General features: G+C 41.6%; 2 protein-coding genes across 6 annotated transcripts; one reads left to right on the forward strand and one right to left on the reverse strand.

The window, feature by feature from the left end:
- Positions 1 to 542: 542 nt before the first annotated feature.
- On the reverse strand, positions 543 to 12,051 carry LOC308097275 (protein phosphatase 1 regulatory subunit 3A). 2 transcript variants are annotated; one of them, XM_080444964.1, is made up of 5 exons: positions 11,028 to 12,051; positions 5,949 to 5,998; positions 5,677 to 5,759; positions 4,357 to 4,383; positions 2,598 to 2,734 (listed from the first exon to the last, which is right to left on the reverse strand). In XM_080444964.1, exons 1-4 carry the CDS (start codon positions 11,870 to 11,872, stop codon positions 4,357 to 4,359), a joined length of 1,005 nt encoding a protein of 334 aa, XP_080301090.1. In that variant the 5' UTR covers positions 11,873 to 12,051; the 3' UTR covers positions 2,598 to 2,734. The 2 variants fall into 2 exon arrangements, with proteins under 2 accessions (XP_080301089.1, XP_080301090.1); XM_080444963.1 differs by lacking the exon at positions 4,357 to 4,383 and having other exon boundaries at positions 543 to 2,734.
- A 4,336-nt stretch (positions 12,052 to 16,387) lies between these two features.
- On the forward strand, positions 16,388 to 23,333 carry tspy (testis specific protein Y-linked). Of its 4 annotated transcripts, XM_080444970.1 has the most exons (9): positions 16,388 to 17,539; positions 17,579 to 18,177; positions 18,392 to 18,469; positions 18,559 to 18,670; positions 19,276 to 19,430; positions 19,628 to 19,704; positions 20,176 to 20,339; positions 20,601 to 20,663; positions 21,725 to 23,333. In XM_080444970.1, exons 1-9 carry the CDS (start codon positions 16,825 to 16,827, stop codon positions 21,880 to 21,882), a joined length of 2,121 nt encoding a protein of 706 aa, XP_080301096.1. In that variant the 5' UTR covers positions 16,388 to 16,824; the 3' UTR covers positions 21,883 to 23,333. The 4 variants fall into 4 exon arrangements, with proteins under 4 accessions (XP_080301096.1, XP_080301094.1, XP_080301095.1 ...); XM_080444968.1 differs by having other exon boundaries at positions 16,388 to 18,177; XM_080444969.1 differs by having other exon boundaries at positions 16,388 to 18,177; positions 20,619 to 20,663.
- The last annotated feature ends 840 nt before the right edge of the window (positions 23,334 to 24,173 follow it).

The raw sequence follows: 24,173 nt of genomic DNA on the forward strand, positions 1-24,173 counted from the left end.
ACCAATCACAGGCGCAACTTAAACCCAACCCAAACATCCCAGAAGCCTTTGCGCTTTTAGAACCCCTCCACCACCCTTTCACCTCTATTCATTTTACACCTAGTCCTCTGCTCTCTTCCTCTCTATCCCTCTCTCTCTCTGTCTCCATCCACCATCTCATTGATGATGTGATGACCTCCAACGCCAGACTGCAGGGTCAGCAACCCTCCCAGAACATCCAGCGATCCACCCCTCACTGCATTCAGTAAACAACGCTTCATCCTTCTTGATGGTGTGGTTCTCTGACTAGTGAACTAAACTAATATTTCAGCTATTAGAGGTTACTGTGCAGTGTGTGTGTGTGTGTGTGTGTGTGTGTGTATGTATGTAAACAAAAACTTTTTTTAATAGTAAATCTCCTTCTGCAGTAGGAGTTAAAGGGTCTACACCATGAAAATCACTTTTTTCTTGGTTTTTTGTATTTTTTGGGGTCCCCAGTGTCTCTTGTACCCCAAAAAATGTTTTTTTTTTTAATTCAGTCATTCCTTCTCATTTCATGGATTTCCAGAATGGGCGTGTCTGAACAGGCGATCTCAGAATGGAAATGTTTATGATGTCACAAACATTATTGATGGCAAACCCAATGTTAGATGAAAAGTGCCCGAATCGCTCCGAAACTTTTTCTACCCCCCCTAAGTGGGGGTTTACGAACAAATACTTCGGGCTCGGATTTTGGCTCCGCCCCCCGGAAGTGGGTGAAACAGGCACCTCAAACACTTGGTGGAATTGTTCAAAAATGTTCAAAGTGTTTTTTTTTCGATTTTGTATTTTTCTTAGATGCTTCTTTTTATGCAGAATTTTTCCATCTTTTCCCCTTTTTTTAATAATTTATTTAAATATTTTTTTGTATTAACAGACAGAATTGCTCAGTAGCCCCCCCCTGCCCAAGAGGACGTTTTGGTATTGCAGCTGAAAGCGCTGTATAAGCCAGAGACAATTGACTTGGGATGAGTATATCTGAGTGATGATTTAGGCTCAAACCTTTTGAAAAAGGTTTGAGGGACATACACCATATGATATTAAATATCAAATATTTTTTTTAAATTCATGGTGTAGCTCCTTTAAGGAGAAACTCAAGTGCACTTGAGTTGTATTTTCACCCCGGTAGATCGCCGAATGATGCAAATATTCACCATATGTCCAATATAATTTTCTATCCATGAACACGTACATACATTTACACACTCACACAAGCACACAGAAAAACGTATTGGCTCATTTTGGAATCATGAAAAGGCACTTCAGTGGAAGAACAGAGTTTAGGTCAATGTAGGAAAACTGTAAAAAACAGTACAGCGAGTAAGCCGGCAGAGCCCAGGAATACAATTGGTGGTATCCAATTCCTGGATGGCTTGGCAGCTTCTGACATGGTGATTGGTAGATTCTCTGGTAAAATTTCTGGGGAATCCGGGAGAGAGTCTTCCTTCTCTCTCTCAGCTTCACTTGCTAGTGGTACTTGACTCTCCACAGCAGGAGAGAAGATGGCGGACGGAGTCTTTTCTTCATGCCATGCAGCCCTGTGTCGCAGGGCTGCCTCGTCCATCCCCACAGAAACCTCATGGGGGAACGGAGGAACGTCCGAAATACACCCTGGGACAGTTGGTGGCTTTTTTAATTGAACAGGGGATAAGTATTGTTCCTCATCACTCTCCAGGTTCGTCACATCCTCTGGCTGCAAACCCTCATATTGTTCATCCGACTCCAGGACCTTACTGACCTCTGAGGTCAGAGATGGCTCGGGTGTTTCCGTAGGTTTTCTGCTTTGGGTCACAGTGGATGGCTCTTCATCCGTGGTTGGCAGTGTTGTTGTGGATGACGCACAGGGTGACCGTTCATCCAGCGTCACAGTGGCAGTGGGCAGTGTGTCAGCAGCTGATGGTAAGAGAGTGTCTCCCAAAGCTAAGGAGATGTCGAGTGCTTCCATTGACTCTGTCTGTGGGCCACTGTCTTCAGTACTTAAGAACTGAGCATCAGACTCAACATCCACATCTAACATCTGCTCCTGAGGAGGTTGGAACATGTCTGTTTGAAGGCTATCTTCAGTCTTGCACTCACCGAGGTCTGATTCTGAATGATCCTCTGAAGAATGTAATGTAGAATCCGGAGGCCCATGAGTTATAATAGATAACTGAGGTCCGTCTTCTGTGACAGGATCTTTAACCACTTGCTTGAGACTTTCAATCGTTTCCATGGAAACGATTGGTTCTGCTTCCACCTTTACATCCTCGGAGGCTGAAGGAAACAAGCTCCATTCGGCCGTGTTTTGATCTAAACGTGTGTGGGCTGGGATCTCAGTGACAGACGGGTTGGTAACAATTTCTGGTTGAGGGTTACTGAGTGTGGAGAGCCCTATCTGCTCCTCTGTGGCTGAATGGGTGCTACATTCATGTGGGTGTGCTGGGTCAGAGGTTGAAGCAGGGAGCGATGTGCAGAGATGAGTGTCTTTGAGTTGCTCTGAGGTTTCGTTAACAAATTCACTTTGGGTTTTGTGCAAATGTCCTGACTCAGTTGGCTGAATGGGTTCGCTGGCTTGGTATATGATGGACAACTCGTCATCATAAGGATGTGACGTGGTTTCAGAAGACACACAAGGGGATTTTTGTTCACCTGAGGAGACAGTGGTAATGGACGGTGTACCATCAACAGATGGAGGCTCTGGGTGGTGTGGGAGTCGGGGACTAGATGAGGTGTGTGTCTGTAAAAAGAATAAGGTGAGAGCCATGAGAGTATCAACACAAAGAGGAAAGGTTATTACACCAAAGGTACATGCAGACAGAGGAAAAGCATTGTAGTGCATCTTAATGCTTTTCTGTGAGGTGCATTTCATGCCAACAATGTAATTATGAAGAGATACAAACCACTAGAGAAATGGTGGAGTCCTTCGTTTTTTTAATCAGAAATTCAGCATACAGTGACAATATGTGACAGTGGTTTATCTGATCATGTTAATGCTTAACTATAGGCTATATGGGACTACTGATAAATCAACTTTATGCAAAATTATTGAAACTTTCACCTTTTTATTGAATTTCTGATTTCCAATTTGATGTGACTTATGTGGCACTGATTCAAAACCTTTTTTGCCAAAATGATGGCGCCTGTCCTACAATGATCCCAGTTTCTGCACAAGCTGTGCAACTGCTCTCTCCCTCATTATAGTTCATATTCGTGATGAAGTAAATGTTTCACCAAAAACTGATTTGCCACTCAAATCATAAAAAGCAATTACAGATGGATAACAATGGATCATATATTATTAAAGCTACAATCCAAATCCAAGTTTTGCCTCCCTTTCCCGGCAGATGATCTTTGAACTACAGTAAAGGTGGTGGCGCATCTAGTGTTCAAACCGGTGCACCATCAGCTTCAAATAACTTTATTGACATTATCAACCACTAGATGTACTACTGCAGATGTACTAATTATATTGTTTAACATACTCCACCATAAAGATTGGGTAAAATAAAATTTTATTCATTTAAATAAGTCCTGGATTGTAGCTTTAACCATGCCGACATTTTGTTTGAGTCTTGAGTCGATGAAAGAGACATGATTTAAGTGAAACACATAAAATATAAACAAAACAAACCTTTGCACCAAAACCACCAACTATAATAAAAGTAACTCCCTCCGATTTGATTAGGTTATATTAGGGAGTGGGATTGACTCCTCTACAACAAACAACAATGAAACAAACATAACATTAGAATGAACGCGCTGTTAGCTTGGAAATCAGTTCTTGACGGCAAGCGACAATTTATCCTCCAAGAATAAATGAGGCATGTGTCACTTGAATATCATAACATCATGAAATCAAATTAAATAGGACCACAACTATGAGTAATTAACCACTTGAACCATAGTGTCTATCCTGGGGGCGAACATTCGGGGAAGATAGCACATCTCCAAGCTCACTACACATCACGTTGCAATGTGTTGTGAGCTTGTCGATCGTATTTTTTTGGGGCCTTTTTATGCCTTTATTGATAGTGAAGTGAAGTTAGACAGGAAACGGGTAGAGAGAGATGGGGAGTGACACGCAGCAAAGGCCTCGAACCCGCGACACGCTGTCAGGCTACATTGGAGCCCGCTAGGCCATGCAATCCGTGCCAGATCGGATATTTTCGACAAAAATATTCAGTGCATAGCGAAAACAGGAGGGGGCCTAGTATAGAGCCCTGGGGGACTCCGGTCAACTAAGTATATACGGTTTAAGTGGTTAAGTAAATGGTGAAAGTGACAAGAATACTGTGCATGCCACTGTAATTATATGAATAATATGAAAGTCATGCAGTCAGCGGTGCAGCCAGACATTACCTAAGTTGTTGCTGAAGCTTCAATGAGCTGTGAACAATATAATCAATCAAGCCAAGGTAATCAAATGGACGATTAGATTATTTTTCCCCGTTACAAAATGACTTATTATTATGCTGCATAATTATGCGTTTATTAGACATGTAATTTTCATGAAGGGATATTGCACTCAGCATGTTTGACGGTTAAATGGGATTGTACCGCATGCAAATTAAAATTACTTGGAAATCATACAGCTAACAATTTACTAAATGTAGTTCTTCTGCTGGCAGGTAAGCCATTCATTTCTTGAATAGAATGATACAGTTTGTAGTCCTAAAACTCGTGAAAGAAAACCTCAATGCAATAATTCCATTCAAACTCTGCCGTCATAACCTATGCTGAAGGTAACTTCCGGGTTGGACTACAAAATGACATCATCCCTGTAGGCCTTTTTTCCCCTAAGATGACAGGATGACTTATGAATAATTAATGAGACAAATGTCCTCATATTCAGGGTCATCCAATGATGTTCCTTTTCATTTAGGTTTTAATGGCAGTCGACCATTTTGGCATTTTACATTTCTGAAAACCCCGGATACGTTGTCTCAACGTGTCTCAGTGATTTTGCCATTTCTGGCGACAGACACAGTAAACAAACTGTGTGCTATCTCTCTCCCATTAATTAAATGCCATCTTGGTTGTGTATATCATATATGTGTCATTACACATATTATTATGTATAATGCTATAGTAGATTTTATTTTCTGTCTGGTGCGGGAGACATCTACAAGGAGCAATGAGGAACAGGACAATACAGACGCTGTACCGGAGACTCTGTACAAAAAGGGAAGCAATAAAACATTACATTTGTTGTTCCTCATCAAAACAGTCCATCGTACATTAATGACAGATTGCAGAAATAATAAAACGATATAAATCCGGAGCGCATCGTGTGTCTGTTTGTTCGGCTAGTTAGAAATTGTTGGAGGTGCAAGAACTACCAATCAAAGTTCTGAAACACACTGCCTAAGTTGTTATGACGTCATTTTGTTCTTTTGACCTACCCTTGACATACAAAGTTTGTGTACAGTTGGAGTATGCTATAGCTTTTATGCCTCACTCAGGTGCACCTCACGGGGCTCACGCCTGCTTCTATCAGTGCATCTGCCTTTTTTGGAACGTGATTGATGACTCCGAACACGAAGACACTTTTTGGCTCATTCACTATTAATGTTTTCCCCTGCCATCCTAAGAAAAGAAAAAACTTGCTCCCTGTAGCACTCTATAGCCAACATGAAAAGCACATCTGTATTGGTCCATCATATTTTACCCTTGCCTTACCTCTATGTCAATCTCGGGTGGTGGCATGATTGGGCAGATGGGATTACTCCTGAAATCATCTGACCTGGAGGGCCCTGGGTGCTCTGTAAATTTAACAATACAAAATACTTTGACGGTTGGTTTGTGCTGTGATTGTGTTTCACAGAACTACATTTGTTATATATTTCCATTTACAAATATAAATAAAAACATTTGCTTGTATGAAAGAAAACATCATGCAACACCGTCATATTTAATTACACTTTAATGTTATATTAGAAGTCATTTTGTACCTTCATCATCCCCATTGCGGTTGTTTATCTCAAAATTGAAATCGACAGCGCTGAAAAAGAAATCATATTTTGATTCGAATATTTTGCATTTAAACAGACAAAAAAACACCCAAAAGAACATACAATCTGTTCTTTCGTCGAGCATAAAATCTCACAAACAGCTGGCATTTAAGTAGCCTAATAGCACAGTAATAACACTGTGGTACAGTAGAGTGAATATAATTCCCACAGGTGATAAACATTCATAAATAGGAGTGCCGGGTGGTTCAGCCAGTTACACTGACCATATGCTCCTTGTGGCTGAGTCACGTGGACCCGAGTTTGAATCCATCTCTGCCCTAGGTTTCCAGTTTTTCCCCAAACAATATTTAAAAGTATACAAATAAACTATATGATTAAATTCAATATCTTGGCAAAGGTCAGAGGACCAAAAATATCAACAAATTAAAGTCTATTAATGACTAAGTGTCTGGGAGTAAGCTTGCATTCTTTTTGAATAATTGTTTGTTTTCATTTTCTCCACAATTCAGTCATTGCCAGTTCCGCCATGTGTTCTGCACTCCCTGTCGCTGCCAACCCTCCCTCTGTTGTCCTGTAGAGGGCAGTGACAACCACATGTTCCTCTGATACACATGGAGGAGGAGAATGTTATGGTCAACTGACAGCAGGGATATTTACCAGGAGGACATAATGTATGCAGACAGAGGTTCACACTATCTGGCTTGCTGAGTTTGTGCCTTGTTTTAAATACCTCCTGAAAACAAAGCTGCTTTTAATCCCCAACCGTTTTAATTAATTAATGTTATCTTGTTGCATTTGTTATTGCTACAGTATGTTGTATTGGTATATTTTATGTGAAATGAACTCTTCTGCGAAGCACTTTGTGGCATTGTTTTGTATGGTGCTATAAAATAAAGTGTATCATAATAATAATAATTATTATTATTATCTTCCCCAGAATCCCCCCAGACCCACTCCCCTCACCTCCTCTCCCAATATTTTCCGATAGAAGTGTAGGTAGACCAACTACAACCACCAGATATACATTTTCTTGTATTAACATACTCTATCATACAGATTGAGCAAAATAACGTTTTATTCACTAAAGTTATGCACCTTAGCACCTGTTTTTTTTTAAGTGTGCATGTTGATCTTCGATATTAAATGAGCATTTAGTTTATAGCATGAAGACTTAATAAATAATGCGAGCCGAGAACATAATTTTATGTTTATAATCAGAAAGAAGACACAGGACTGGTCTAGAAATGTCTTTCACACATACTTGGCAGTTATACTCCAAAGGTTGTCAAATGAACTCAAGACCAAGACGATGATCAGCATGTGACAAGAGATACGTAAATAGATCTCTGAATGGCCAGCCACCATGGTCCTGAGGTTCCCCGTGCGTATTGCACGGGGAACCTAAAGGTTAGAGGATCTAACCGTATGCTCTAAAGGTTAGACGATCTCGCTTGTGGCACTCAACCCCCAACAGCTCCAGTAGAGCTGCTCAGTGGCAAACAACTGTGGTTGAACTGGGAAGCTCCGAGGTGTGAATGAGTCACTAACAGTGTGTAGCAAAGCGTTGCTGAAAAAGAGCATTAATGCTCAGCAAACCTAACCTGGATAAATAAAATGATAATAATACTACTACTACTACTACTACTACTACTACTAATAATAATAATAATAAATGTGGATCAATGATCAACGTGGGAATGGCGTGGCTCCAATGTGGATCTCGGACTTAATGGCCAGCCTGTGACTTCAGTCATCTACTGACATCTATGAGATCAGTCATAGATGACATATGACTTATGACTCAAAATATTGGCACAGCCCGATCAGAGCCCTCCTTATTTCCATGATTAGATTAACAATTAGATTAAAGTTGAATATTAAAAAAAAAGTACATACAGTATTTGTGAAGGTACTTCAGTAGCCTACAGGCAGTGTGCTCTATAAATGGTGCACTTTGTCGCTGGTTTGCCAGGTTAGCTCGAGACAAACAGACAGACAGACAGACAGACAGACAGACCCTCTTATAGGCGGCTAGACACCTGGTTTTGAGTAAGTTGGGTACACGTGTGTTTAAATGTGATGGAGGTATGCTAACACTAGGGAGAAGTTGTAGTGGTTGTGTTGCTACACCTTGTGACGCAGGTGAAACGGTTATGTTGTGTTGACCAGAAATGGGTACATATCTACTGTATACTGACAAGACATTGGCTAAATGAACGCAATTTAGGCTAATATTTGAAACCGATACTGTCCTGACGAGACAGAGGATTTTCTTCTGTGTATATGACTATATGCCTATCACTATTTATACACTCTCCCACGGTTGTTATAATCTTGTACTTTTAATTGCCTCTTTTTATTGATTTTTCCTTAACCCATCGACCGTACATATTATGTAATTACATCAGCTGCTATTTTTACAGTGTCATCCCACTGCTATCTTTACCACACACCTTACAGTATGTAATATGTATGTATCATGCATGTTATGTATATATTTCACACGGCCATGTTGATATCTGATCTATTTTTCTGTTTCTTTCTTTCTCTTTCCACGTTTCTTCAAACAGCAATCGTGGAGCTTCTACGGCAAAGAATTTCACCCACTTTTTACACCTGTAAACCTGTAATCAGATGAAGTTCAGTTAAGTTGAGTTCTTGCCCTGCAGAATGTATCAATATATTTTAGACCCATTTTAGATTTTCTTTTCACCGTGACCGCATAAATAACCCTGTAAACAAGTATTAGTCCTAGTTGAGATCACCAAAAATGAATAAATGTGGAATAGTTGAAGAGTTCATGTCAGTGTTGTGGTAGTGGTAGCAGTGTGTTTATAGATGGGGCCTCTGCTCCCCCATCCCCCATACTTCAACCAACGGCTCACCCAACCTTAGCAACCCATCTAGCTCCTCTCTTGTTTATAAAGACACATGGTGCTAAGAAGACCCAGGTGACAACTAAATCAGTTTATATCCTGGATGCTCAAAGATCCAGTCCTTTTATAGGTCTTCAAGCTCGGGGGCTTGGTTTGAACCCTCTAGATTCATCATGTGAGTTGACACCCCCAAACAGTAAATTATGCTTTTAAAATCTTCCTCTCAGTTAAACACTTAAACTCTACAGTGCGTGCTTAGTTGACCAGAGTCCCCCAGAAGTCTTATACTAGGTCCCCTGAATGGAGACCTTTTTACCCTGAATGTTCGCCCCAGAATAGGGACACTAGGGTTCATGTGGATAATGTCCCCTATGGGCATGAGCAAAGGGTGTGTTTGCCAGAGTTACACTACGCAAAAAAACTTTTGCTTTGCCAATCTATTCCATTGAAATTGGACTGGTCTGATGTCAGCTTTAGTTTCTCCTTGTCCAGGGATGGAAAAGGTCAAGGGTAGAATAAGTCTTGGTGCATGAAAATGACACCTGACCTTTTCCTATTTCTGATCCACCACACACACACACACACACACACACACACACACACACACACACACACACACACACACACACACACACACACACACACACACACACACACACACACACACACACACACACACACACACACACACACACACACACACACACACACCTGGGAGGGGTGTGTCCTACCCTTGCAAAATATGAAGACTGTGACTGAGCTATCTGACTGCATCACTAAATCCACAGCAAGTTTGCCTGAATAAACGTTTTATTTTATTTAGGAGCTTACACACATATCGTATGTAGTCACAACAGTCTGCTCTTTGACATTTTAAAATTGACCTCTTATTCCATAAATCAGACCCACAGAATGAAGCTGGACACCCAGTCTGTCACTGTGGCTTATTATAGCCCCCAGCAAAACACTGTTGTCTTCTATATTCCATTCCTGTTAGCTAAGGCAGCTGTATCTTACAGTATAGCTTTAATGTTTGGGACCTTGAGTCTAGGCTTAGAGATCAAAAGAATACTTAAAGGAATATTTCACTTTCAAAAAAACTTTTGGTGATTTTATCGTCTACTCAGGCTTTTGTGAGCCCCGCAGACAGTTTTTAAGTAGCTTGATTCAATATTTAGATATTAGATATTCATTTTATCAGACACGCCCCCTTCCTATACAAACTTCAAACTCCATTTTTAACATGTTAGATTCATCAAAAACACCCGTCCTTGGTTCTGGTGACTCATACCGCCCCCCTAATATGCGAGGGGCCGTGTTTTTTCAATTACTTTTTTCATTTATTTTTAATTTTTTTTTGGGAAAATGAAAAAAAAATTATACAATAAAAAAATAAAATTAAAAGAATTCTCGGAAAAACACGCCCCCCTCACGCATTAGGAAGGCAGGGTGAGTCACCAGGACCAAGGACTGGTGTTTTTGATGAATCTAACATGGTTAAAATGGAGTTTGAAGTTACAATGGGTTTGTATAGGAAGGGGGCGTGTCTGATAAAATGAATATCAAATATCTAAATACTGAATCGAGCAACTTAAAAACTGTCTGGGGGCTCACAAAGGCTTGAGTAGATGATAAAATCACCAAAAGTTTTTTTGAAAGTGAAATATCCCTTTAACTAGAAAAGCAGAACAAGCCCTGAATAGAACTCTGTCCAGTAAACTGCAGATGTGGCCTAGCTGTTATCTCTGCTTGTGATTGAGATTCATGCAGGACAGGTTCTCATGGGGGCAAGCATGCTTACAACAGAAAGATACCTTCCCATCTGATATTTTCCCATTGATGAAAAGGATAGATATTTGGTGACCTGCCTGTAAAATGCCATTCATCTCTCACCTTCTGCTCTTAACACTGGGATGTATGCACTGTTATTATAACTTCTGCTTTTTAATGGCCTCATTTTATTGAAATTATCCTTCAACAATGCACCTTATCTATGTTATATTACATCTGCTGCTATTTTTACTGCCCCACCCCCCTATTTCTGTCTTTCTCTATTTCTATCCACCTTTCTTGAAACTGCAATGATGTGATGTGGTGTGGGAGAATTTCACCCACTTTAGTTTACTTTACACCTGTAAATAAAGTTGCGTTGAGTTGTAGCAGGACAGGACAGCATATTTACCTGTAGTCTTTTGGTGGCCTCATAATGCCTCTGATTTCTCGCAGGTCAGACTTATCTTGAGCCGAATCGTCCTCATAAGACAGGAGAAGAGTCACCACATAATTGCACTGCGAGTTATTCGCCCAGTAATCACCATCAGAGGTTTCATAGCGAACCACGAACTCGATGCGGGAGCCGTGCGTGTTATACGGTGGCGCAAAAGACATTTTGAAAGAAAACTTATCAGTGTTGGCTTCGTGAGAACCCTGGACATAATCGGCCGGGTAGTCAAAATAAGAAGCCCAGTTATCCATGGTCGATCTGATGTAAACGGCTTTGTTGAAAGAGACGTTAAGGACTCGGACGATCCCGGTGAAGGCGAGCGGCTCGTCTTCAGCCGGAGACAGCAGCTCAACTTCCACCTTGTTCTTCATCACCGCCTCCTCCAGGTCGGCGCCGGACTTGGCGACGAACTCCGGCTGCACGTTATAAATCGGCTCTTTTTGCAGTTTTCGGTACCGAGCTTCCTCCTTCTCCCACTTCGCGTCGGCGTCCTCGTCGTCCGAATCGAACTGATAGAACTCCTTGACCTCGACCAGATCTCCGCCTGCCGTGTCGGCGAACGCCACGCTCCTCTTGATCAGCCCGGCCTGGTGGATCCGCATGTACTCGATGGTCTCGTCGTAGATGGACGCGCCGCGCTTCCTCGGCACCGGGGATGATCTCGGGATCAGACGCACGTCCCCCTCCTCAAACACCTCCTCGGCGTCATCATCTTCATCCGAGTTTCCTTCCTCTGCCGCCCTGCCGCCTCTCATCGTCTTCAACACTAGACCCTCTTGGCATGGGATGGCTAGGAAAGACATGTTTGCGCGGCGGTTCTTTCTCGGTGAAGCTGTGGCAATGTGTCGTGCGTGTTTGATCAGCAGAGTACATAGAGTACACACAGCAGTGCACCGAGTTTAGGAGGACGTGCGGCGTTGCGTGTCACCCATGCAGGAGCTACCTTGACTGCCAGCCCTTGTGATCATCTCTCAGTCTCATCTGTCAGTCCCTCTGGTCTGCATGACCTTAGTATGCACGTTACGCACGTTACGCGCCGCGGTTTAATTTTAGCACTGACCCGCACGGCACTCGGTGGCCCAAACGTGTCGTTTAAAGTTGGTATAACCCTTACCCCCCCCCCCCCCATGTGTAGTGTCGTTTGGTTCGGGCAGAAGGCTACACGCCCACTGCTCAACTATTTTATTATACGGATGTTATTCACCTGTTTCCTAGGCTGTGTGTTTTCCACTTCCTGTCGATTTCATTGGATATCATTGGTCATCTGACCAGTTTCATTGAATTTCATTGGAGTGGAAAACACACAGCCTAGAAAACAGGTGAATATCACATTGCTGTTACTTTTACAGGAGACGGAAATGTCTGTGCGTCATATTATTGCGCTACGCGCGTTGCATCATCAGACTCCCAGACACACACCATGAGAGTCTCAGAGAATAATGTTGGCATTTATTTCTTATAAATAATTTACATTGAATGCAACAATGCACATTATTTTAGCATTATTAGACTCTTTTCACGGCAGTCATAGTGAGTGACACAAATTATGTACAGTAGCTAATGTTATTACTTCCTTCACAATCACAGGTGTTAGGTCTGCAGTGACAGCCTACTAATTAAGGCTCAACTGGAACAGACTAGAGCCTTAATTAATTTGTAGACTATTATAGGTAACACCTGTTAAGGAAGTAACTGTAACACAACTATTTATGTCAATATGGTTGCTCTGAAAAAGGTCTAATGATATATTGGAAAAGGAGGGGCCCAACTTAAGTTCAACTGCAGCCTATACAGTGTGTATGTGTGTGTGTATATATATATATATATATATATATATATATATATATATATATATATATATATATATATATATATATGTATATATATATATATACACACACACACACACACACACACACACACACACACACACACACACACACACACACACACACACCCACTGAATATACTGTCATTTTCCCAAATTAAGTTCAACTGCAGCCATACATCTGTGCGTGCCTGTGTGTGTGTGTGTGTGTGTGTGTGTGTGTGTGTGTGTGTGTGTGTGTGTGTATACTGTCATTTTGCGCACGTGCTTACATCACCTCTGATGAAGAAAATTAGGCTATAGGCCTATTCATACGACTATGGTAAAGAAGCTAGCCTAAGCCTACTCTAGTAAAATGAAAACACAATATGAGGTGCAGTTCTAGACTAGTCCACTACAACCAACAGACTCTATACAGTAATGTCATGTTTTCAAATTTCATCATGTTGGAGCCAATAAATACCTATAATAGCCTTACCTACCCTGGTCCATGCCTGCCTACTGCAGTCATCTGTCCTATAGGAATTAATGCCGATTAACCATACCCACTAAACAAAAGCCAGATGGGTATTATAGTGGGTCATTCATGTGTTGTTTTTTGTATGTAATTATGTTATGTGTTACCATGACATGACAGGCATGTCTCTCCCATTTCCCCGCGGAGGTTGAGTTGCTGGTGGTGTTATGTTGACATTTAGTTGTGATTGTGAATACAAGTGTTGCTGTGTCTCTCACACACAGTCAGTACGAGAAATGAAACAGAAATGCCGAGAAAAATAATATCCCTAATTAATGATTGGTGGAGAGAGTTTGCGCGGTCTGCTTTAACCAATCGCGGAGAAATATTTTGTCGGTCATCGCTGCAGCAGTCTAGATTCCATAGCCCAGAGGGACAGTTAGTGGCGTTGTGATTCGATGGTTGGTTACCAGGCAACTGCTTTTTTATCTGTGTCATCTACGTTCTGGAGCACTGGTGGAAAAAGTATCAATACTGCAATGTAGAAATACTCTGCTACAAGTAAAAGTACGGAATTCAAAATGTATTTATCAAAATGTACTTAAAGTACCAAAAGTAGAAAGTACTCATTATGCAGAATGTCAATGTACCATTTCACAAGTTTTCAAATCAGAAACTTTTGAAAATAGGCATTGTGAGCTTGATCTGCTATTTTTAAATGGCCAAAATGTATATAGGGCTGAAGTGGGTATATGTTTTGTAATAAAAATCAATAACTAGTGACAAAAGTTTTCAAATAATTGTAGTGGAGTAAAAGTATAATATTTGTCTCTGAGATGTAGCCTAGTGGAGTAGAGTAAAAGTACAGAAAATTGGAAATATTCCAGTAAAGTAAAAAATACCTAAACATTATACTTAAGTAGGATACAGTACTTAAGTAAATGCACTTTACGCCACTGCCCACCATTATCTTTGAACAGGTTCACAATGTGAGATAGTCTGTGGTTCGGAGAGCCCAACAACAACATCATCAAAAACAGAGCAACTTGCAACTTGGGATACAGTATGATTAACAAATATTCAGTTTTTTTCATGCATCAATTTAACCACTTAAACCCTATATAGAAAGAGAACGTGACATAACACCATTGAAAGTAATAGCTGAAAACATCACAAGATGGTGCCATGTGCGTGACGTGCCCATTGAACCAAAATATCTTTTGAATGAATAGCTTTATTTCAAACATGTTAAAATTAGACATCAAAGTCAAAGAATTGCAAATAAATGCAATATAATAAAAATACAAAACCAATAAAAAACAAGCACCACAGGCAACAACAAAATACTATAATTCTACATGTTCGAAAAGCCCCAGAATGGATGCTAGGTTCACGGTCTTAATTACGGTTAAATTATTTTTTTTGGTTAAATAAGTGTTAAATTGCTCTATATTCTGATAGTAATCATTGCAATGTTTGTTCAGTTACAGGGGTCTCCCCTTCTCTCCAGCTCTTTAGTAATCAGAAAATATATTTTCAGGTCGGGATACCAACTTTTATCCAATGAAAGATAGCCTACTACAGGATAATAATAATTGAAATTGTTTCATTGTTTTGTTTTTGTTTGAAGCTTTGAAGATTACGCATGGGTTCTCTCTACTGATTGGATGAAATTGGTGTCCCACATGAAAATGTTTCTTTTCACTAAAGAGCTGGAGATACGGGGAGACCCTGTTACTGAACAAACACTGCACAGCAATGATTTCTATCACAACATAGCCTAGATTGATTGATTGATTGATTGATTGATGTAGTTTATTTAGTAAGACATGAGAATAGTACATGACAGTACATAACAGTACATGGAAGTACAAATTCACAATACAAGGTCTACTAAACTGGAACTCTCATTAAGCACTAAGCTTGTTTAAGATGAGAACCCCATGCACACAAATCATGATGATATATAAGAGGCAGACAGATATACACACTACTATGTCATACAATCAGCTTTCAGGTTACTGGTATGAAGAGAGAAAATATATATATATATATACAAAAGAGGAAAATGAAGGGGTAGGGGGGGGGTAGGTTAAGACTTAGACAGGGGCCATTTTCGAAATTGCAGCCTCCTGAAGGTGTATCTTTAGGGCAGTTTTGAAAGTGAGTAGGGTTTTACACTCCTTTACTCCTTTTGGTAGGGCATTCCACATTTTTGATGAATAGCATGAGAACGAGTTCATTCCCTTAGTTGAGCCAAATCTGGGTTGAACATGATTTGTGGAGCTGCCTCTGGTGTTATGATCATGGACTTCATTAACATTTTGGAAGTATTTTGACAAATACAGGGGGATCCCAATGTTGTGGTGTATCTTGAAGACCAGGCCCATAGCAAGTTGCTGTACTCTGTCCTCAACCCTAAGCCATCCAATCCTAGCAAAATGAGCAGGGGTTAGATGGGTTTTGTGATTGAGGCCAAGAAGTAGCCTTACAAGTTTGTTTTGGGATGTTTGGAGCCTTGTTTTTAAGGCCTTGGAGGTGTTGTGATACCATGAAGTGCATGCATAATCATAATGACCTTGAATGAGGGCCCCTGCAAGAATCTTCAGAGTATTCTTACTGACTAGATGATCAATCCTCCACAAATAGCGTGTTGTTTGGTTGACATTTTTGATCACTTTTTCGGCGTTTTTGTTACCAGAGAGGTTTGAGCAGTTAGAGCTTTAACTACATTTTTAATTTGAAATGACAATCACTTATTTTAATGTCGTTTTATGCTTTTCTTTTTGGCTTTATTGTTAAATTAGTTGTACTTTTTCTGTAATTGTATTCTTGCTCTGTAAAGCACTTTGAGCTGCATTTCATGTCATGAAACAAGGTGCTATACAAATAAAGTTTATTATTATTATTTATTTATTATTATTATTTCATATTTCATTTGTGTTTCTAAGTTTACTACGCTGTCATTCGTCAATTCATCCCTGACAACCAACTAGCCAATCAGAGCGCGGGCGTCTATTCGGGCTATGGGATCCTGACCCTACCAATAGTAAACTGAGGGAGAGCGCAAAATATAAACAAACGCGGATTGTAAACAGCATCTTACTGCAGTTTCTTCATATCTGTATTTCTTATTTTTTTTGCAAAGTGTTCCTCGCCGGGATTTATACGGATAAATTAGATTAGTCTTTGAATCGAAGAACACACACAGTGAGTAACATTTAGCCGTTAGCTAGCTGTGCTAACGTAAGCCACAGCCTGCTAGGTGGCTAAGCTAGGCCGCGCAAAACAAGGACTTCCTGTTCTATCTCAATTAAATGGCGTAAGTCCAATTTTTTATTGAGGGAACAGTTGCAATAATCAACTAGTGGGTCGCGTTGTGTCGGGTCGACGGTATCTCAAATAATACGTGTAGTGTTTTAGTGGCGCTAACTGGTTACCTAGCTGGTTAGCTTATTTTTGGGACTAGCATGAGTAAAGCGACGGACTGCAAGCGGTCCGCAGATTCTGCGTCCAGGAAACGACGCCAGTCGTCCGAGCAGCAAGATGAGAGCGCCTCCAACACCCCCCGCAAGTTGACCAAAGTCGGCAGCGCGAGGAACGAGACCCCCTCCACGTCCTCACAGAGCCACAAGAACGGCGAAGCCGAAGAAACAGAGGAACCCGCAGGGAAGCAGGCTGCGGAGCATCGCGAGGGAGATGAAGCGGGAGATGTGAAAACGGGCAAGGAGGACAGCAGCAGCAGCAACGGTGCCTCGGCTACCAACCGTTCAGTGAGGCAGGATGGTCCTGAAGATGGTCCTGTTCCTGATGATGGTCCCAGCTGGGTGGCAGCGGAGAAAGCCCAGGGTCCCAGCAGGGTGACAGCAGAGAAAGCCCAGGGTCCCAGCAGGGTGACGGCGGAGAAAGCCCAGGGTCCCAGCAGGGTGACGGCGGAGAAAGCCCAGGGTCCCAACAGGGTGGCAGCAGAGAAAGCCCAGGGTCCCAGCAGGGTGACGGCGGAGAAAGCCCAGGGTCCCAGCAGGGTGACAGCAGAGAAAGCCCAGGGTCCCAGCAGGGTGGCAGCAGAAAAAGCCCAGGGTCCCAACAGGGTGACGCCAGAGAAAGCCCAGGGTCCCAGCAGGGTGACGCCAGAGAAAGCCCAGGGTCCCAGCAGGGTGACGCCTGAGAAAGCCCAGGGTCCCAGTAGCAGTAGGGTGACGGCAGAGAAAGCCCAGGGCTCAGATGATGCTGCAAAAGTGGATGCAGAGGGAGAACATTGTCCCTCAACCTCCCTTGACCATCAGTCTGACTCAGCAGCCATCGCGGCTGCAGAAGCACTTGCCAGCCTCACAGGGGGAAAGGTGAAGGAAGGTGAAGAGACTCCTTGCTCGTCCGAAAGAGCTGGACGGGACAGACCGGGCGGCAAAGTGAGGCGTACCGGCCACGAATCCTCCAAGGGAAGCTCTAAAACCCAGGCAGCCGCAGCAGATAGCTCCACATCAGTTCACAGTATTGAAAGAGAGGCTGCCGAAGACATTGGTGATGGAGACGATGGAGATGATTCTATGCCTGGATCGTCGTCCACGCCGAGCTCCTCTTTTCCATCTGATAATGATGACAACGACGGCGACGAGTGTGCTATCGTCTCTGTTAAAATGGCCCCAGAGATAAGGCAGTCAGTGGCTCTTCTAGCCCAGGTACAGATGAGGCTGGAAGCGCTCGATAAAAAGAGCGCCAGGCTTCACCAGCGGCTGGATTTGAAGATGAGTCGGCAGCAACGTCCACATCTGGACCAACGCAGGTCCATCACACAGTCCATTCCTGGCTTCTGGGTCACAGCAGTATCCTTAAATGTTTAATTAAATCAAATCTCCTGGTTACTCAAACTTTATATATATCCCAGATGTAGTATAATATAGGCTTCACTCTCTTTCTCATATCTCTTGTCTATTTTCTCTTGCCACTTGCTCGCTCTCTCATTCAAGTGTGGGTGTCATAATGAAACAGAAATATCATGTTTGTGTACATGTATTTCCCTTGACTCGGATCCAACAGCTGTTGAACCACCCACATCTCTCGGCTCACATCGACGAGACCGACGAAGACGCTCTCAGCTACATGACCGACCTTGAGGTTAATAATTTAACCACTTAAAGGAGCATAAAACCCTAGGCTGATAGGATTTTATGCCCACTCATGCATGTTGACTTTTTTTTTCTCAGATTGAGTCGTTCAAGGGCAACAAAGTGGGACATAGGATCCGTTTCCATTTCAAACGGAACCCGTACTTTCAGAACAACATCATCATGAAGGAGGTTCACCTCGGCATGGGAGGTGAGGGTCCGTCTGTGGGGGTCAAAGTATTTTTTAAAAAATCCCAGGAGGCTATGCACTGTTGTTTTCATCCCACACTATATCATATATACTATATCACTATATCAATACAAATTCATGTTAATTAATCTTAGTGAAAAAGAACTTACGCACACCGAGATCAGTTTAAAAGCAGGTGCATAGGCGATAAACAGTAGATGAGGTCAATGCCACTTGGCACGTTCAAGAGAAGTTATTTTAATGTTTCGGTCGTGTAGACCTTCCTCAGGCATGCCAATTTAAAGTGAATGAATCTTAAAATGTATCTTATACAACAAATTCTATGTCATTAAATTATTTTAACTAATTATTTTTCATCATATTAAGGCTTTTCGAATGTTCTTTCCAGTGGGCCTAAATAAAAGCCTCACTAATATCTACATTGGGTCCTCAGTTCAGTCCGATGTGAGACACAAAAACCTGATGTCCTATTTACAGACCAAACTACCGTCTGCCTGAATGTATCCCCATTAATACAGGAGGGGGCCTATTATTGAGCCCTTGGGAACTCGCTCAAAGTATTGGGTGGTTAATAATCTCAATTGTTTTGTGTGTCTCACTCTCAGGACCTCCTGTGTCGTTCTCGAACCCAATCCTGTGGCACCGTGGTCAGAACCTGGCAGGCCACAGTGAGCCCAGGAAGTCATCGCGTGGCGTCTACCAGACGTTCTTCAGCTGGTTCAGTGACCACAGCAATCCGGGCCGAGATGATATAGCACAGGTCAGCCTGAATGCATCCAGTTGCACGTGGTCTTATACGTATATCTCACACCCATAATGAAATGTATGCAATCATGGTACTGTGTAAGGCAGATAAAATCAACATCTATTGTTACATGTAGTTCAGGCCATTGAGTGTCTTCTCCAGTCTACCGAAACATGTTCATCCAATTAACTGACTACCATATCAATGTTTAGATCCTGAAGGATGATCTGTGGAGAGATCCTCTCAGATACTACCTGACTCCACTGTGGGAACCCAGGGAGAACGGCAGGTAAGGTTCTTTCAACTTGAAACTATAGAAACTGTTGCATGTGAGCTACAGTAACTGCAAACAACCACAGTATTAGGATATACACAGGATACCTGTAGGTGTTTTCTAATTTCCAGGCCATAAAAATAAGTGTTAAATAGCTCTATATTTCGATAGTAATCATTGCTATGTAGTCTTTGTTCAGTAACAGGTCTCCCTGTCTCTCCAGCTCGTTAGTTAACAGAAAATACATATTCAGGTCAGGATACCAATTTCATCCAATCAGGAGAGAGAACTCATACAGTATAGACAAGTGAAATTGTAACATGTTTTGGAAGTGGAATACAAAAAAATCGGATAAATGATCGCATTGCGACATATTGTGAGCTTGTAGATCTGCATGAATGTTGGCATTTTATTATGACATGACCAGAATAGGGACGCTGGGGTTCAAGTGGTTAATGGTTTATGTGTGTGTGTTTGTCTCTTCAGCGGCAGCAGCGGGACCAAAGCGCCTGACGACAGTAACAGAGATGAGTGTGTGGTGATCTCAGACTCTGATGAAGACCAGGAGCAGGATGAGGCTGACGAGGGCCACAGCAGGGAGGAGGAAGAGGACGGGGAAGATGACGAGGGAGAGAGGGGACAAGATTCAGGTTAGCAGAGAGCACCGTTGATGCTCCTAACTTAGATTAGATTTATGTTTTATTCATATCCCAACGGTACCTTTTTAATAGATTCTCCTTGTCTCTTTCATTTAAATCGGGAAATGAATCTGAAAATGGCCTCTTAAACATAAAACGTGCGGATTGTAGCTTTAGTGGCAGCTGTTAATAATATGTGTCTTAGTCTGCATCACGCTCTATGGCTTGTCATGTAAATGTCTTGAGTAAAATGCAGCTAAACTGAATAGACAGATAATATGTCCTCCTCAGATGAAAGCCCAGAGGAGGATGAGGCCGGACAGATTATGACTGACGGTAAGTTCACTAGTTGCCGTTGGAGATTCTTCATGTTCTGTATTGAAACGGCGATGGTTGTTGACTTCTGACACAGCAGCAGGGGGGTGCTGTAGAGTCAAATCACCCCCACTGGACTGTGAGAGTTTAAACAGCTGGAGTTTTTTTTGTGTGTGTTTTTGCTGTGAAAACAATGTTTAGATACGTGTTAACCTGAACGGGGCGAGTCGTGACTGGGTGAAGTGGTGACGAGGACATGAGGCTTCTCAAGCGGGATGGGTGTTTGTTTAGTGGCTGTGCAGTGTTGCACAATGATGCCAGCCAGGAACGCCAAGGAGTCTAGAGTGATATATATACTTAGTCGGATGAGAGGCAGTGAAAGTGACTGTTCGCCTTGTCTCTGTCTGCACCTACTGTAGGCTCAGGCTGCTCACAGCATGTCAGAGAGTCATTTCACATCCACGTTATGAGAGTAGGGGGAGAAAGGACGCTCTAAAGATGACTTGACAACAGCTCATTTGAACTCAGTATGAGCTTATACCTTCATTGAGTCCAAGTGCTTTATTTACTTAACAACAACCTTTAGACGATCGCTACTCATTTCCTGTTTGTGTCTGGCTGAATGCCAGGTTTGTCGAGTAGGACACCTACTGGTGTCCTTTAAGCAGACGAGCAGACTGCACTACATAGATAGACAGCACACAATAAATGAAAGTAATTATTAAATTAAAGTAGGTTATGTGCATGCACATCCGATACTACAGGTATAATAGTTTTTATAATGAGTTTATTAGTTGGAAAATCCAACCCTATTCCACACTGATTAGGAGTGTGCAATAGGATGATGCAGTTAATATGAGAATCCCAAGGTCCCAAACCTTGGTCATAGACACGTGTGTGTGTGTGTGTGTGTGTGTGTGTGTGTGTGTAATCTCACAAACTGCTGGACCAATCAATGCCAAATTTCTAGTGCACACTGCCAGTAGGTCAATTTAGTACCTCCATGCATTTTCACATAACGGTTTATATTTTTACAAATACTTTACTTAAATGTTATACGCCGTCTTGTTTCTTCTCCTCAGGCTCTGAGGACAGAGAGGATGAAGATGAGGAAGATGAGAAGGATGAGGACGTGTACGTTGAAGAACTAGATGAGTCGTCAATGGACCACAAGACCAGAGACCCCAATGACGATGAGGAGGACGTCGAAGTTGATGAAGAAGACGATAGCAAAGATTGAAGTTTCTTCCCAATTTCACCCGTTTTTATGCATTGAAGCTCAGTTGTTGTTTTTATTTAGTTATTTTTATTTCAAGAAATGCTTAACATAAAAAAATCAGGGTTAATGATAATAATAATAATAATAATTATATTAATAATAAGCCAGGGCATCATTTGTCACCTTTTATTTTATACAGTTTCACTTGAGGTCAGGTTCCCGAGCTTATTTACTCCATTTCTATCTGATGTGTAACATGCGTAAGCCTGATTTATACGTAGTTGTGTGTGGGTGTCGCACACCGGAAATAGCAGGTCTGCAAGCTCACAACGCATCATGCTGTGAGCTTGTAGATCTTCTATTTTGCAGCGCGTGACACCGGCTAACACCTGCACGCAACTAAGAATAAGTCCGGCTTTACCCCACTGCCTTTGTGGGCATCAAGAGTGTTCACATTGCGTCGAGCCCTGCCTTCGCTTTTCAGCGGACATTTCATCGTAAAACCTTTTTTTTTGTGTTCAATAATTGATTGTGACACGGTGAAGCGTGTTGCCGTTTCAGCTAATTTGAGATATCAACAGTACGTTTAAAATGCACTTAGTACTGAACCAAAACTTGTTCTCAGGGATGAACGTAGTGGTTGTTCTATGGAAAAAAAAACTTTGTAATGATTTTGAAAACTTAGTTTCCCCAATCCCCCCCCCCACCAGTAACTCTTGGCTGTTTGTAAGATAGGCGTAACTCTACTGTGACGTTTGGTAGAAACAAGGTAAATGTTTGATGTACTACCTGTGTTTTGCCCGTGTACATCCCATGTCTTGCTGCACACCAACGTTTACCAATATTTACACATTTCTAATGATGTATGATACTGTATCTATTTAAATGAGTCAGTTAGCCGGTATTTAATCAACACATTGACCTGTTTGTGTGGTTACCTGGATTTGGTTATATGGTCCCAGTATATGTAGCTGACTACTTTAATTTGGTATATTTTTAACTGAATAATATGTTGAGTTTGCATTTCTGAAGTTATTTTTTGACAGTCTGACGTCTTGTGCATAAAAAGGGAGAGAGGTCAGTGTACATGGCTGTGCTGTATAGATGATATATCGCAATATTTCACGAAAAAAATATTTGACTGGTAAAATGCATAGGAACAGTATGGGGTGCACTGTAACAGAACTTAGCTACTTCCTTTTCTTAGCAATTGACATGTAAATAATTAAACCTAGGCTTTTGGATAAGGCTATAGATCTGTTAACTGAACCGTGAATACATTTCTCAAGTAATCTGGACTTTTACATAAGATACGGAATCAGAAAGTTCTATTTTGTGTGCTGAATTTTATAGGAACACTGTAGTTTAAAAAAAAATCATTGTTTGCATTGTTTTGTTTGCTTTTTAAGATAAAGAGATGAAGATGATGTCCACCTTTTGAATCGGTCTAATAAAATGGCAAGTTATTTAAATTTGTATCGTCACATTTGTAAGTTAAAATAGCAGTTATGCACTGTAGGCTTAGGGCAATGAACATGCTTCTAGTAAACTTTCTCATGCAGAGCTGTATCTCACTCAGGCCAGAAGATGGCAGTATAATGTAGATAGTTACGAGCTATATGTGGTGACTTCCATGCACTTCCTACATACTTTTAGCACTTCCCTAGGGCACTTAAAGCTTTCTTTACCTCTGTGACTGAGTGTAGGCAGCAAATTATTACTTTAAACTTACATTCATACAACTGATACTCAAATCTGTTTTACTACTGATAACAAATTAATAATGAGGTAGTTACTGAAACAACATTGTTATTTCATAATCTAGCTTGGCTACAACATGTTTATCTTGGCTAATCACTGCCACAAAGAATGTGGAAAATGCCACAGATACAATTAGCCTGTAAGGTAAATGTCATTCTACGTTTCATCTTTGATATGACATGGGTGTGTCGTGTGATATCACTTTAGACCGTTTGCGTGCACTCTTAGCACTGCAAATAGCCCCAGGGAAGGCATTTTTGGACAGGCCCAGACAAAGAAACAACGGTGTTGATGCAATGGTACACTTAAACCCTTGATTCCACATTTAATGCACAGCTATAAATATTCCACTAGCAAAAACCTGTCATGCTGTAGTCCCAGCAGCTCACAGGCATGCAGCGAGGGATGGGCATATAGGCCTACTATTAATACTGGCAATGGAAACAGTAACCCATCAAATGATCCCATGAACTCACACTGTTTGTGTTGTCTCTGAAGTGGTTTTGTACCGCCCTCTGCGTCAATATTACCACCTTACAGCGACAACAAAT

Source organism: Gymnoscopelus braueri (genome assembly GCF_963280865.1).
Source record: "Gymnoscopelus braueri genome assembly, chromosome: 12".
Taxonomy (NCBI): domain Eukaryota; kingdom Metazoa; phylum Chordata; class Actinopteri; order Myctophiformes; family Myctophidae; genus Gymnoscopelus; species Gymnoscopelus braueri.

Coding starts and splice junctions, on each gene's coding strand:
- tspy (XM_080444968.1), top strand. CDS start 16,825: ATGAGTAAAGCGACGGACTGCAAGCGGTCCGCAGATTCTGCGTCCAGG. Junction 18,178..18,391: donor CTGGCTTCTGGGTCACAGCA/GTATCCTTAAAT, acceptor CGGATCCAACAG/CTGTTGAACCACCCACATCT. Junction 19,431..19,627: donor GCCGAGATGATATAGCACAG/GTCAGCCTGAAT, acceptor ATCAATGTTTAG/ATCCTGAAGGATGATCTGTG.
- LOC308097275 (XM_080444963.1), bottom strand. CDS start 11,872: ATGTCTTTCCTAGCCATCCCATGCCAAGAGGGTCTAGTGTTGAAGACG. Junction 5,760..5,948: donor CCGCAATGGGGATGATGAAG/GTACAAAATGAC, acceptor TTAAATTTACAG/AGCACCCAGGGCCCTCCAGG. Junction 2,735..5,676: donor CACCCGAGATTGACATAGAG/GTAAGGCAAGGG, acceptor TTCTTTTTACAG/ACACACACCTCATCTAGTCC.